The sequence below is a fragment of the Numenius arquata genome, chromosome 2, assembly GCF_964106895.1.
Source record: "Numenius arquata chromosome 2, bNumArq3.hap1.1, whole genome shotgun sequence".
Taxonomy (NCBI): domain Eukaryota; kingdom Metazoa; phylum Chordata; class Aves; order Charadriiformes; family Scolopacidae; genus Numenius; species Numenius arquata.
Window position 1 is genome coordinate 71,313,808 of NC_133577.1, and position 16,552 is coordinate 71,330,359.

General features: G+C 37.8%; 1 protein-coding gene across 1 annotated transcript in view; it reads left to right on the forward strand.

Moving 5' to 3' along the window:
- PARPBP (PARP1 binding protein) overlaps positions 1-16,552 on the forward strand; it is a 51,413-nt gene that overhangs the window by 12,185 nt on the left and 22,676 nt on the right. The window contains exon 5 of the mRNA XM_074162343.1: positions 2,247-2,401. Within this exon, the coding sequence (XP_074018444.1) occupies positions 2,247-2,401 (155 nt within the window). The remainder of the gene's footprint in view (positions 1-2,246; positions 2,402-16,552) is intronic.

Here is a 16,552-nt window from a genome sequence, read left to right on the forward strand (position 1 = left end):
ACATTTGCAAGCCAAGTCAAATACCACCATAAACATGGTTTCTAGGTTAAAAAGACACAACAGAGATTCTATGTGAAGAGATGGATGCTCGCTTGGTCCTGAGATCTAAAGTTGCACAGAAGAGTAATTGTGTACATGTGTACCTCTAGAGCTCTGAAATACGATATTGTAAAAACAGACATCAAGACAGTGACTGAAATCCTGCAAAAGTTTACTATCTTAAACATTAATATAAGTTATGCTTTTTATATTGCTTTCAAAACTTTGAAATCTTGGTAAATAGTGTGAAGTGAGGTCCTGAGTATGTACATCAAAGGAAAAAGACAAAGGAAGAAAAGATGGCATTAGATTAGATGTTGCTGCTTAACCAAATACCTTGAAAAGTGATCAGGTTGGATTGAATGAATATTACAAAGCAGTATTAACATTAACAAAAACAAGCCAGTAACAATGCATTACAGTTTTAAAGTGCTGTAAGTATTTTGGTTAACTAGTAAACCAGCATTTTTCTGTGCATTTGTTAGACTTGGGACATCTGGAACCTAAAGTATTTCTGTACAAATTGTTTTTCTTAGGGCAACCTGGTGACAAAACCCTTCATTTGACATGTACACTAGAACACAGGACAAAATTTGAAAGGGCAGTATTGCAGTTTTTTCAGCTTTGACTCAGAATTTGGGGGAGGGCAGTGCTTTTCAGTCACTTGCAGCTTTATCAGTCTTGAAATAAATACTCTTCAAGATATGATTGATATTGGACATTCCTGCTCATTTTATTCTCAACGGCATAGAGCTGGAAAAATCTCTCAAGACAGTGGTATACTCTTTCCTCAGTGCCCTTGTTCAGGAAGATAAAAAGCTACAGCATCAATGTGCAGTGCTCACAGAGGCTTGTTGCTAAAGAATCTAGTTTGGTATGTGAGGTGCATTTATACTTACAGTAATTATAGTCAGTACAGACCCATCTCAAAAATAGTTGGAATAAGATGAGTAAGAATTCCTTCTCCAAAGAACCACTGTGGTCCCTCATATTCTAAATAATCAAATTTTGCATGCACAGTGGCCTTGGTGCAGACAACAGCAGACCAAGGAAAAACAGTATGGGTATGTAACAGTCACTGAAGCAGCTGCATTCTCAGATTTTTATGGTTGAATAAATATGGAAAATTTGTGAAATCTCAGTTCCAGGATTAATTATTTTAGCTCCTAATGCTCTGTTAACATTGCATAAAAAAAGTATGTGTTTGGGCTGGATTTATTACCTCTTCCTCATAGTTGCCAGAGGGGAAACTTCTCTACCGTGTAAAAGAGTCATCTTTTCTGGCGTTTGTGTCTTGAAGAAATCTTGCAAAGCCAGAATATTTTCCATTGGGAAAGCAAGGTCCTATGAACTGTACTTGATCTACAGGAAATCTTTAGCAGAAAGGCAGGAATACTGGCAGGTTTACTTTCTTTGCTAGAATAATTCCAGTTTTACTCTTTCCAGTCCTAAGAGCTTCATGGTTTAGCTGTATAGTCTGAAATTAAAATTTATATGTAGAATTAATATTACTGCATCTATATCAAGCGAGTTGGATTGTTATCTTTCACCTTTTTGGAGGACTGCTAAGCTTTTTACTTTGACTCTTGCCTTAAAATTAGAGGGCTTGCCCTCTAAGGCATACTGCTTTGGGGACATCTCTTGTCTTCAGTGTCTTTATAGCATAAAAAAATATATGGAAACTTACAGAATTGGGTAGCTATGCTGACAGAAACCCTAACTGTGATAATTTTTCAGAAGTTTTGAGTATACTTTTTTTTTTGCACCTCTGAAAATTAATATACTACTGAAGTCAACTTTTAACATGTTTATATTAAAATCGTTCTTTTAGATAGCCCTCTGAATATGAGTAGTTTTTGTGAGATCAGCATGAGCATTTAAACAGCAGCAAAAAAAAAAAAAAATCTATGCCCTGTGTTAATAAAGTTTTTTCTAAGCTATCAGAAATCCAATGTAAATATAAAATTAGCTGGATAGCTTTGGCTTTGGCTTGTGTTCATTTTATTCTGCTGCACTATTTAAGTATTGATCTTTATGGCGAGATGTTCAAAGCTTGCCATTAAGTGGTATTCTGTGGATTTCAGTTAAATTATTTCTGCTATCAACCACCTGTTATACCCTGCAAATCTGTAGGAGAGGCTCACTTCAACATATGTATATTTTGCGTATGTCTACAGTTTAATATTTCTGAATATTTCTTCTAATAGATGGCAACATCTTTTATCCGAACCATAGAACTTGGAGGAAGAGGTTGTGCATCTTCATTGTTTGATCCTTTAAAAGCCCATGTAAAGGGGCTTTCAAACTTTGTTAATTTTATTGACAAGCTACAAGAAATTGTTGGTGAAATCTTAAATCCAAGGTAATAGAATTTCCGTTATATTTTTGTCTTGTGGAGCACCTATTTTTTTTTCATGTGTGTTAGAGTGGGAACGAAATAAATCTAATAATTTACTTATTTAATAATTCAGAGTAAATGTTTACAATTTGAACCTTATTAGAAAATACAAATATTTGAAAAACAATTGAGATAAGCTTATATTGAGGTTATTCTTTGTATTAAATTTTTATCAAATCAGTGTATGTATGGCTATTTGTAAATGAACTTCCAAAGATTCCAGCCTTGTGTGTCTGGTAAGTACACAAACTGGTATGTTCTTTACTACTTCTTGCTCGTTAATTACTTCCTTTTTGTCATTTCATTGTGTATACCCTTATATAAAGGAGTCTTTATTGCTGCTGACAAATGATGACATCCTTTTCTCTTCTTTTTAACTATATAAGCAAAGCATAAGAATTATTTATTAGGAAGGCTCTGGTCAAATCACTGATTTTTGAGTGTTTTTGAAGACTTGGTCAGTCTTTTGGGCAGACTTACAAATGTGAGCCTAATTAGAGATAAGTGCAAGTGTAACACAAGAATTTGAATTGGTAAGTACTGGCATTAGTACAGACAGAGCAATTTTCTTAAGCATTAAAGAAGTGGTCTTTTTTTTTTAATTTATAATCAGTAATTTTTCCCTACAAAACTTTAGCAAGTCAGCTGTGATAGTTCTGTCCTTGATACTGAAGAATGTTTTGTGGTTTTTTTTTTTTTTAGTTCGAATTGAGTTTAACCCACACAGATCAAAACAAAATGTGATAAGCAAACCATAAGCATTACTTAAATTGCTGCTCAGATCATATTAAAGCTGGAAGCTGGAAGTATTTCTGAAGTTATTTTGCAGTTTTCATTTTGCATCCTGGATGCCAGAGAAATGCTATCTGTGCTGTAATTAAAGAAAACTTTTGACTTAACATCTAATGTATACTTTTTTCTTTACTTAAATCATATCTGATACTGTACATTGATAAAAATGAGAAATGGAAAAACATTTATGTGCATGAACTTGTTTTTAAAGGGTAGAAGACCACTTTTTCAGGTATATACAGTTCATCAAACTGTAGCATAAAATGCTGTATCTTGTTAATTACCCTTCTCTTCAAGGCATGTTTAAGAGAAAAATCAGAGCAGGATGGTTGCTGGGAATTACCAGTTTCTAATTGGGACATTTCTCTAGAGCTTGGAAGTTGTTGTTAGCATTCAGCTATTTATTCTGTTGCTTTCTGTGATGTACCTTCTGTCCCATTTAATCTGGGATATAATTCTCATTAATGTCAGATTCTGTCATGTTCATTAGGTTGCATGTATACATATAGCTGTCATTGGTTTTATCACTGCCCAAAAATGAAAGCTAGCTGTACTGTGGTGTTTCCAGTATCTATATGGGCTTTATAGCCTCATGATGTAAAATACTATTATTGTTTTTATATATGTATCTGTACAGTAGCTTTGTGCTTATAGAAATATACCAATCAGTTGGCTGTTTTTGAAAGAATCTTCATTAGTATGCTGAAGTTCTCAAATATTATAGGACTAGTATACAGCTTAAAAACTGTAAGGGTCACAACGTCGGTGAACAAAAAGGTATTTTTCTTAAATGTTTGGTAGCCATATGAGTGAGGACTGGCTGTATGCCCTGCCTGTGATGTGACAGTTATGAGTTCCAGAAGATGTATTTTTACACAAGAAATTTTTCTAGTTCTGTTACTCCTTCAATCTAAAGAGCAGAGGGGAAAAAAAGCAACAGTGCAGCAAAATTTTCAGTTGCTTGTTCTTTAGAAGCCTGCTAACAAATCTTAAGACCCAACTGGACAACCTCTCTGTGGTGTTGCTGTTTCTCTGATGTAGAGATTAACCAAGTTGCAAAGAACAGGTCTCAGTATTTGCAATGCTACAAGAAAAATGTGGTATTTTTGGTTGTTTATTTAATGATTAGAAGTCTGTTATTTCAGTTTCATCTTGTTACAGTGGAGATCTTAAACTTCAACTTGCATAAAACAAAGTAGCCAAATACATGCTGGGTCATTGCAGGACACATTGAAAAGAGGCTTTATTCATCTCCCTGAGTCAAGTTCCTCTGCTTTGGAAACATGGAAACTGAATTGAAGATGTTGGACAGTGACAGGATGTGCTTAAGAATATTTTGAACATAGTAGGAGATGCTTGGTTGCAGCATATCTGCCTAACCTATGGAGAATAACAAAAGTGTGTTTCTCATTCCTATGTCATTTGGCTAAGAAAGTGAAAAGTGGACGAGGTGAGAGAAGGGAAAGCTGTTAACCGAGTGAAAATTTAATGAAACTCTGATTTGATTCAAACATCACACAAAGTGTAAGCAGACATGATAGCAGGAGAAATGGAAAGATATAATGAAGTTTGGTAGTTTCAAGGTGTATTTGTTGAGACAACGAACGTTCTCACAAATCTTCGGAATTTTTCAATAGTTGAGTTTGCCCTTCCTCCTTTTCCAGATGTCTAAAATTAGAAGAAATCCCTAATCTTTCAAGGATCCATAGCATGAACATTCCTTAAAGTTTGGGGATGCTGTAAAACTTGTAACCCTAAAACTATTTTACAGATTCTGTACATATAAGAGACAATGTTTATGCAGTAGAGAAGTTTGGATGTTCTACTTCTTGTGCCTGTTTCTTGACAAGAAACACATCATTGTTATATTTATCAGTGAAGTGGATGATTATTATACACCTGAGGATCTGGAAACTCTTTTCTGTTGGTATAAATGAAAAAGTGTAGTACTAATCCATCATTTTGGAAATACTTCTCTTTTAGGTCAGATAATAATGCTTCTTGCATCTGGAAAGAACTTATTTTGTTCCTGGAAGGACTTTTTTTGAGTTTGTAAAAGATGTGTGTGACTTAAAACTGAATGATGGAAAGGCATTTGTCTTACTGGTTACTCCACTTGTTGGTTCATATAGATATGTATGTGTATATATATATACACTTTAAAAGTCTGCACTGATTTTGTAGAGTAGCAAATTTGGTAGATTTTCTTCTTGAATTGGGCCCTGATTTCGCTGTAAGCACTGACCACTAGGTGACACTCTTGCACAGCCCACATTAGTAGCTGTTTGAATGTAAACTTAGCTATATTGTTTCATTCAAAACACTTGAGTGAATATGATGCTTTGGGGTGGGTCTTCATTTCAGGTCTATTTCTTATGTGTTGCCTTTGTGAAGCTGTGATTGCATATGGAGATGCAGTAGTATTTTGGGAGAGAAAGCATATGAGACTTTATCAGGTCTTGTGTTGAATGTTTGAGTTAATTGGATAGCGTTCACGCAGCCCTGGAGTTTTGTGTTCTGAAGCTGCTGGAAAGTTGTGCAAGTGTGTGCCAAATGTTGTCTGTAGGAATCTTTAAACATAGGATCATAGAATAATTCAGGTTGGAAGGAACATCAGGAAGTTTCTAGTCCAATATCCTACTCAAAGCAGGGTCAGTTATGGGGTCAGCCTAGGTTAATCAGGGCTTTATCCAGTCAAGCTTTGTGCAGTCTTCATCCTTGGAGGTTTTCAATCTCCCTCTTGGCAACCTGTTCTACTGCTTGAGTGTCCTCATGGTGAAAATGTTTTTTTCCCTTGTATTGACTTGGCACCTCTCGTTTCAATTTACGCCTGTCATCTCTTTTCCTTCCACTAACTTCCAGCATGAGGAGCCTGGCTCCATCTTCTCAGTTACCTTCTTGAAGGTATTGGAAAGCTGTTAGTAGGTCCCCTTGAAGCCTTCTCTTTTCCATACTGAACAAACTGTTCCGATAGCTGCTTTTCACAGAGCATGTCTCCCTGACCATCTTGGCAGCCTTCTGCTGAACTTGCTGCAGTTCATCAGTGTCTTTCCTGGACTGGGGGGCCCAAAACTGGATGCAGTATTTCAAATTAGGTCCAATGAGTGCTGATTAGAGAGGGATAATCACATTCCTCAGACTACTGGCTACGCTACTGTTGATGCAGCCAAGGATACTGTTGGTGTTTGCTGCCAAGGCACACTCCTGGCTCACAGTTAGCTTGCTGAACATGCACAAAGACTCCCAGGTTCTTTTACAGAGCTGCTCCCCAGCCTGTATCTTTGCAAGGTGTTATCCCTTTCCAAAACTTTGCGTGTCCTGTTAAATTTCATATAGAATCATAGAATGGTTAGAGTTGGAAGGGACCTTAAAGATCATAGAGTTCCAACCCCCCTGCCATGGGCAGGGACACCTCCCACTAGAGCAGGTTGCTCAAAGCCCCATCCAGCCTGGCCTTGAACAGCTCCAGGGATGGGGCATCCACAACTTCTCTGGGCAACCTCTTCCAGTGCTTCACTACCCTTACAGTAAAGAATTTCCTCCTAATATCTAATCTAAATCTCCCCTCTTCCAATTTAAAACTGTTACCCCTTGTCCTGTCACTACACTTCCTGACAAAGAGTCCCTCTCTGGCTCTCCTGTAGGCTCCCTTCAGATATTGGAAGGCTGCTATGAGGTCTGCCCGGAGCCTTCTCTTCTCCAGGCTGAACAACCCCAGCTCTCTCAGCCTGTCTTCATAGGGGAGGTGCTCCATCCCTCTGATCACCTTCGTGGCCCTCTGCTGGACCCATTCCAACAGGTCCGTGTCCTTCCTGTGTTGAGGACTCCAAAGCTGGACACAGTACTCCAGGTGGGGTCTCACGAGCGCAGAGTAGAGGGATAGAATCACCTCTCTTGACCGGCTGGCCACACTTCTCTTGATGCAGCCCAGGATGCGGTTGGCTTTCTGGGCTGCCAGTGTGCACTGCTGGCTCATGTTGAGCTTCTCATCCACCAACACCCCCAAGTCCTTCTCCTCAGGGCTGCTCTCCAGCCATTCTCCGCCCAACCTGTATTTGTGCCTGGGATTGCCATGTCCCAGGTGCAGGACCCTGCACTTGGCCTTGTTGAACTCCATGCAATTTGCACGAGCCCACCTCTCAAGCCTGTCCAGGTCCCTCTGGATGGCATCCCTTCCCTCCAGCGTGTCGACCGTGCCACTGAGCTTGGTGTCGTCAGCAAACTTGCTGAGGGTGCACTCTATCCCACTGTCCACGTCTCCGACAAAGATGTTGAACAGCACCGGTCCCAGTACCGACCCCTGAGGAACTCCACTCGTCACTGGCCGCTAATTGGACATTGAACCATTGACCACAACCCTTTGAGTGCGGCCTTTTAGCCAGTTCCTTATCCACCTAGTGGTCCATCCATCAAACCCATGACTTTCCAATTTTGAGACCAGGATGTCATGTGGGACAGTGTCAAACGCTTTGCATAAGTCCAGGTAGATGATGTCTGTTGCTCTGCCCTTGTCCACCAAGTCTGTGGCAGTATTGTAAAAGGCCACCAAATTTGTCAGGCACGATTTGCCCTTGGTGAAGCCATGCTGGCTGTCTCCAATCACCTCTTTATTTTCCATGTGCCTTAGCAGAGATTCCAGGAGGATCTGCTCCATGATCTTGCCAGGCACAGAGGTGAGACTGACTGGCCTATAGTTCCCTGGGTCCTCCTTTTTTCCTTTTTTGAATATTGGGGTTATGTTCCCCTTTTTCCAGTCAGCGGGAACTTCACCAGATATGGTTCCTGTCAGCCTGTTCCTCCTGTCTGTTTAGGTATCTCTGCATGGCACCTCTGCCTTCAAGGACATTGACAGTTCCATCCAATTTGGTGTCACCTGAAAACTTGATGAGTATGTATTTTTATCAATGAGTCGCTGCTAAAGATATTTAAAAGAAAAGTAGGTTACAGGACAGGCTCCTATGGTACTCTGTTTGTTTCTGGTCTCCAGATACAGTGCAACATGTTCACTACCTTCTGAGGCTGACCGTCCAACCGGTTTTTAACTCATCTGGTTGTCATCCATCCAGACTGTAATACCCAAACTTGTATGTTGAGAGTATTTTCTGACAGTATTGAAGGCCTGACTACAGTCAAGGTAAACGGCATCCACCATTGTTCCCGGTCTGCAAAGCCAGTTATTTTATTGTAGGAGGCAAACATATTGGTCAGGCATAATTTACTTGATAAATCCAGGGTTACTGTTACCAGCCACCATCTAATCCTTCACATGTCTAGAAATGTTTTCTCAGAGGGCTTCTAACATTATTTTCTCAGGGAAAAAAGTGAGGCTGATGAACCAGTCGTTCCCCAAACTGTCCCTTTGGTCTTTCTTGCAAAAAAAATCTGCTTTTCTCCATTTCTCAGGGACTTCCCCCGATTGCCATGACTTTTCAAAGATGGCATAGAGTGGTTTACAAGGACATCAGCCAGTTCTATTAGTGCTCTTTGATGCAGCCCATTTGGTTTATGGACTTATAAAGCCTCAGTTCTGTCAAGTAAACCCTGACTTGATCCTTACCCACTACTTGCAGCTCCCCTCTAAAAGCTTTCTCTAATCCAAGGTCTGGGAGACCATGTTGGTGAAGACTGAGGAGCAAAGGTGGCACTGAATACCTCAGTTTTATGTGTCTGCTGTTGCAAAATCTCCTGCCTTTCAGCAAAGGTCCCTCACTTTCTTTGTTCAGCCTTTGAATACAAAAGTGGCAGGTGAAGCTACTTAACATTCTTTCCAAGCATCAAATCCAGCTGAGCTTTGGCTTTCCTGACAACATCCCTAAATGGCAGACAATGTTTCTAGATTATTTCCTTGTAATCTGTCCCTTCTTCACCATTCTGTGTAAAGCCTTTTTGCATTGAAGCTCTGTCATCAGTTCACTGTTTAGCCAAGCTGGTCTACTGATATTTCTACACATTTTCCTGAGTGTTGAGATGGACTATTCTTGTGCTTGTAATACGCTGTCACTAATAACACGTCAGCTTTCCTGAGCTCTTTTGCCTTTCTCACATGGGACTCCGTGTACCAGTTCACTGAATAAACTGAAATCTGCTCTTCTAAATTCAGTCTATGCTCTCTTATTTGCTTTTCTTGCTCCCCTAGGATCTTGAACTCCACTACTTCATGATTGCTACGGCCAAGGCTGCCATTGATTTTTATTTTTTTTTATTTCCCCTCCACATCCCTGACCAGATCTTCCTTGTTAGTGAATAGCAGACCCAGCTGTGTTGTAACCCTGTGTGTTGCCCATCCAGTATCCATGACGCTCTCTAGGAATCTTGACTGCTTCCATCCCATTGTGATGCTCTTCCAGGAGATGTTGAGGTAGTGGTGGTAAAGTGCCCTGTAAGAACCAGGGTCTGTGATACAAAGCATGCTGAGAGTTGCTTTAAGAATGCTTTGCCTGTTTCCTCACCTGCGTTGGGTTGTCTATAACAAACTGATTCACAAGCTCTCAATGAGCCTTGTCTGTCAATAGAAGAGTAGAAGAGCTCCTCTGTACTTCTGAGCTGCTCCTACGCACAGAGGGCATTCCCTCACCTTGTCTTTCCTGAAGAGCTTGTTGTATTCATCCTTAGCAGCTCTCCAGCTGTGAGGCTGTCCCACTGTGTCTCAGTTATTCCCATGAAGTTGTAGTTCTGTAACCACAAGGAGCTTAAAAAATTTTCACTGAAAATGCTTTCCGCTTCAAAAGCTATTGTGCTTTAACATAACTGTGAAGTAAATTATCTGCTTTATTTACACATTTAACTTTATAATGGAAATACCGATATACTTCAATCTGTCTTCATTTAAACTTAATGTTGAGAATGTTTTAAAATATATTTAGCCCTAAATAATTAAAAAAAAACAACAACAACTTGGGATTTAAATTGGATTTATAAGAAAATAGAAAACTTTGGCTGAAAAAGCTGAACTTTTCAGGGTAATTCTGATTCAAGATACCACACTTCAACTGTGATGTCTTAAGTGCTCTAACTGTACAGTATTGCATTTAATTAAATTGTGGTGTTTGTAATTTGTTGTCCCTTGCCTTTACTTCCTAATTTAGGCTGGTGCTGGAGAATACACTCACCATTATGTCCTAGGTATTGAAATTCCAGTATAGTCCCTTAATGAAAAAGAAGACATGGAGGCTGTGGTTCTATGGCACTTTTATACCAGTGCTGGATTGAAAAAGAATTTATTGCTTACACCATCATACAGATATCAAACTACTGGTTCATCTGTTTCCATGGCCTCCCTTTAATCCAGATTTAAGAAACACTCTGGCAGCTCCCTGCCCATATTTCCAATCCTCATAACTTTCTGTAAATTGCAGGAAAGTGATTGTGTCTAGAGGGAACTATACAAGTTGAATATGTTATGGTGGAACAACGGAACTGTGTCATGGAGCCCCTCTTGTTTCTTCCACCAAGGTAAAAGATAGAAATGTTTGGCAATACAGCAAAAGCGGCAGCAGCAACATGGAAAAATACTTAGCAACAGGATTCTTTTTTGCTGTGCTTTTATTGTGGATCTAATAAACTGCAAAACTCTGAAGGGCCTAATGTAGGGTCTTCACCTAATATTTAGTTCTGTATGGTTTAAAAAACTAAAGTAATAATGCACATGCTCATTGTTTGAGGTGGAATTTTTGGGTACTGTGTTTTGATATAGTTACTTTTTTCTTTTACTGATGTGTGAAATCTAGATAAGCACACTAATACAATTTTATTGTTGAAATAATATGAACTACTATTTTAATTTATGCATATAACAATTAAAAAAAAACATTGAGTTTGCTTAAAAAGGCACAGTTACTGCTCTGTTAAGAGTATTTGATTTTTGTATTGTTTCCTAAATAATTTTTGTCCTACTCTTTTACTCATATAGATGAAGCTCTAGTTGACTCCTGCTTCTTTGTGTTTGAGAGCAGAATCAGATTGCTACTCTCTTCACGTAGTTCTAAATTCAAAAATTGGATAACTGTTCAGTTCTTACCAAGTTCTAAAACAGCTTCCTAAATCCATAACAAAGAAGGCAGCTGTGATTCTCTCCCAGTCCATGATCACTAGGTGTTTGTAATCTGTTTTAAGACGTTTGTTCCCACTGTGTAAGTTAGATAGCTATATATTTGTCATCTGGTTTTTTACCTCTGTTGGAGAAGTTGAAATGAATGAATAAAAATGTTGACCTTAGTATAAGAGAATTTTGATATATTCCTTTCTGTTCTTGGAATAGACTGCAGCAGTCTGTTCTGGTTTTTATCAGGCTTTGAATATTGTCCATATCCTCGGCTCTTTTTTTCTTTTTTCTTCTTCTGTATGCTACTTTAGTCTTTTCCACAAAAGATGTATTTCAAGAAAATAAATAAAAGTGCTTCTGCATCATATCAACTTTGCACACTAAGGCCCCAGTTCTGTAAGAAGAGCTCTTGCCAATGTAATTTAGATTTTAGGGAAGCAGAGGAGCTTGTTTACGTGATAATCTCAGTAGGAACAAAAAAGATAAGGCATGCAATTATGTTCTTATAAATTAATTACCTCAGTATAAGATAAGACAGTTTGATAAGGAAAATGAAATAGAAATAGATAGGACTGAGACACAGATGATGTAAGGCAAAAGGGTTTAAGCAGGCAGAAGATCTGAGAATATTTTTAGTAGAAGCAACCGGTGACAGAAGATGCCACTTATATGGTGCCTAGTAAACAGGTAGAGTCTTACATTGTACTTTTTTCTTTAACTCTCTTCAGAAGCACTGATGTAAATATGGTATTTTTAGCATGTGATTCATTTTATCTTCATGTAGGCATCTGTTTTTCTCTGGGTACAAGAGAGGTGAGATGAATCCCACCTGAACTGTCTACTGCTCTTTTAGTGCTGGTTATGTTAAAGATGGTAAGACATTTCTTCTGTCAGTTGATTTAAAATGTTTGGGAACTTGTTAATTTAAAAAAAAAAGTTAACTGAACATTGTCTGTAAAAATAAATGCTTAGAGCCTGTCAGTGAAGTCTTAGTTTAGTCACCTGAGAAGCATGTGTTAACATAGTCTTTAATTGTGCGATCACATGCTTTCCCCTCACTTACCCACCCTGCAGTCCTGGCTTTTGTGGATAGGAAAGAAGAGTGTGAATTAAGACTGTGTAGTTGAAAATGGTAGTGTTTGCTGGAACCTTTCTGGCTGCTGAAGCAGATGGAGAATAGTGCAGGCCATCAAAGAAGGGAAAGTGTTCTTTGTTCCAGGTCTCTTCTGCTATGGACTTAATATGGAGTGCTGCATGGGCATGCTGATGGTCACATCTAGACTTTGCTGAGTCCACTCAGTGGAAGATCACCACTGTACTGTTGGATCCGGCCTTTTGTGTCTGAACATTCCCTGAACAACCACAGTGGAAATATAATTCTATAAAAGAGTAATATCAGAGTAATTTGGCATAGGGTCTCCTTTTTGAAAAAAAGCAAAAACAACCCCACCAAAACCTACAAAAGCCCCCAAAACCCCAAGTTGCATTTTTACCACATTTTCCTTTTATCTTCATGCTTTTATGTAGTCTTCTTAAACCTCACTAGCAATGAAGTCCTACTGGTGGATCTGAAGTTGCTCAGGTAACTTATTGATTGCTTTAAATAGAACTATTATATTTATTGTTGAATTAATTTATAATTTCATTTCAAGATGGCTATTTCTCAAGTTGTTTTTTGATCCAGTGAATTGTCTTTTCTGGGGAAAGGACAATTCTCTTTATACCACAGAAATGACTCTGTAAAATGAACAGAGCCCTAGCCCACCTCCATTTGTGCTCTAGATGGCATATATAATGAGATTAAAAGAACGCCTCTCCTACTGAGACTGGCTTTACTGCTAGACTGCTAGACATGGCTAGTTAGGGCTAACTAGTAGCTTTGAAAATATTCATAATATATTTAGTGAGCTTTGAAATATTCATGAAATAGCACAAATGAGGCAGATTCAACATTTTATAAATATATTCAAGACTAAAAAAACAAACCTTGCAACATAACTTATTTTGTTATATCATATCCTGGTGTAAAATGGCATAAGCTGTGGCACAGTGTTCAGTACTAATCCACACACATTAGATCAGCATTTTATGTCTTGGCCTGTTTATATAAATTCTAGTTGAAGCATGAATAAACTTTTCCTTTTCTTTGCTCCAGTTAGTACTGTGTATATCTGATGGGGGACTGGAACTCTTTCCTGGAAAAGAAGAAGGAATATGGGGAGAAAAAGAGATTAAATGAACTTTATTTCTAATAGCAAATATCCTTAGTTGGCATTGTGTAGTAGAGGCAAAAAAATAAACTTAGAAAATGTTTTTATCACTGTTTTGTTTTGTGTTTTCCTTTTTTCTCAGTGAAAAGCTACAAGGTAATCAAGTCACAGAGCATAGCATTTAAATTAAGGGTGTGATTATCTTAATTAACTCATGCCCAGTGCCATATGTATAATAATACTTTTTGCTCCAGCATACATGCATGTATATGTATGTAAAATACATGGAAATTATAATGATGTAGGTAAGCTCAAGATACCTGTAGACAAAGTACTGAACCTGGCTTTCAAAGACAACTTCAGTCAATCCTTTCACCTGCTTGTTTGTTTTGGTGTTGTAGGTTCAGCACAGTATTTATGGAACAGTTACTACTCATTTAATACTTTTCTCGTTTGAGGGTATTAATTTGGAAACTGTCAGCTTAGGGCTGGGGGAAATAAAGCAATTTGGCAAGAAGCATCAGGAGACTTGGCTACAGTTCCTATATGCATCTCCGAGACAGAACTTTTCTTCAGCAGAGCTCTCTTCTTACCTCTTGATAATTTGCACTGGATGATTTTTATTATTTTTTTTCCCCTTGAACTTTTCTTTCTCTTGTGGTTAGACTCAATTGTGGGTTTTGGAGCAGTGGTACACCAGCATCTTTTTTCCTTTTTTTTTTTTTTTTTTTTTTTAAAAAAAAAACCCACCATCTATCCTTTCTAAGGTCTGGATGGCTCTTGACCTGTGTGCAGAGACAGTTTCCAAAGACTTCACTTGGTGACTGTTTTCAGCTGAGTGCTTAAATTTCTGCTAAGCACAAGTTTATCTCTTTATTCACTTCACATTAGATTTGCAGGCTTGGTTAATCTTTAACCTGTAAAATTTAAAGACAAGAATTATGTGGAAATATTTGGGTTTCACCTGGAAAAAAAGCCAAAAAAAAAAGGTTTCGGGTTAACTTCAGATTTTTAAAGTTATTTATGGGAGTCTTGTTCAGCCAGAATAAGCCAAAACAGCAAGATCTCTGGCCCCATTCCCTCCATGTATTTTAATACGAAACAATATAAACAAACTAGTTTTCCTCTGACTCAATTCCTATTCTTACATAGCTCTGCCAACTTTATTTTATATTTTATATGAATGTAGACACGCAGAATTTCATTTGCTGGAGGATCTCCCAACTAGAATTCTAAAATTCATGTTCAAAATTTAATGTGTACAAAGTATACTTTTCTTCTATTTTGCAAGGTATCCTTTTAGGGTAAGTGGGCAGGAACATAAAGAAGCCAGAAAGCATGGAGGAAGCTGAAAAATTAGTCATCATCTCACTCTTGGTTATGTCACCTGGAATAATAAAGCCTTTGCCATTGCTTTGGTTTTTTTGGTGGTGTGTTTTTTTTTTTTTTTTTTCAGGCCTGTTATTTGCAGCATCATAGATGTATCTAAAAATTCTACCGTAGGTGTGAATAGCAGCCTGAGAGTTCAGGGTGTGTGAATAAATATGGAGTCATTTTGTACGATCCATGGTATAGCTAAATCAAAACTATTGGTGTCTGAGCTACATAGACTGATGCTAGGTTACGCTCATCATGCTGCATTTATGCTTTGATTTGGACTATAAATATAACTCTCAAGAAAAAAAAAAAAGACTTCAGTAATTCTGCTGTTAAAGGCAAGATTTAACAGGCTACCTTTTTTTAGGGTTAGCCATCATATCCAGTTACTAGATGTCACAGGAAAGTAGCTAGTGTTTCTTAAAGGCTGGAAAAAGAAACTGTAGGTCAGTTGGAAAGGGAAGATGGATTATTGTAATAGAACATGAAGCATATTGACTGCAAAGGAAAACTTCTCAGAGCAGGAGTTCAGAACGAACAGAATTGACTTGTTTTTTTTTTTTTTTTTGCTTTTGCTGCTTTGGCCTGATGCTATACTTAGTCTTTATAAGACTTTAAAAAAGAAAAACTAAAACAAACCTGACAGGAAATCAATCTCATAACTGAATTTAGCATTGCAAGCGTATCTAGCTTCACTGAAAATTTTTCATCAAAAACATGGTAACTGGAAGGCTGGGGTTTGGTTTTGGTGTTTTTGTGTGTGTGTTTTTTGTTTTTTTTTTTTTTTTGCTTGTTTCTGTTTGTTTTTGAGTCACTGCAGAGAATCTCTGTTACTTTAAGGATAAGACATGTGATTGTACAACTTCAAAAGAAGAGTCCACAAGCACAGGATCTCGTCTTCAACGCTGACAATAAATGTGCCTTGTAAGAACAGAGGAAATGTTTATAGTACTTGTCCTGAGTGCTGTCTCAGTCTCTAATTTCAGTTCAGGGTATTTTTTGAACACAGAGCTCTACCTATTTTTCCTGGGAATCGGGTTTTTTTTTAAAGAATGGGTCCTTTATGCCTCTTGTTCTGATTCTATTTCTTCCTTTATTCTTGCCTATGTTATCAGCTGGTATTCAAAGATGAAAGTAACTATACATGAAAAATTAAAAGGGGAGAAGGCTAATTTAAAAAAACCCTATAAGTTAGAGCTAAAAATAAAATATAGACTACTACCCTCTGAGTAGGTTGAGGAAAATAATCAGAAAATGAAATTGAAGACAAAATGTTATGGGGAAATAATTAAGTCCTTATATATACGTAATGTTAAAAGTTGCTTCGTGGGATGAGGGGAATCTTGCTTATAATTGGCTTTGTTGGTCTGGATGATGGGTTCATGTTTTGAGAAGACTGGAGAATTGATGATAAAATTTTCAAACAATATGCAACTTCAAAAAGCTTCCGGGAAGAGATGCATTATGATGTAGGAGAGCTGAGTGGTTCTTGTAATGCCTTTTTTCTTACTTGCCCAAACTCAAGCAATGTTAAAACGTCGTCTTTCATTTAATGTTTTATGTAGGTACCGGACAAAATTATTAAGCTTTTAACTCTAGGGGTTTATTCTGTCTTTCACTAAATCTTTACTGAAGTAGTCAAGACACATTTGCTGTCTCAGTTTTTGATGATCTGAGATAAGTAAATTAGCTAGG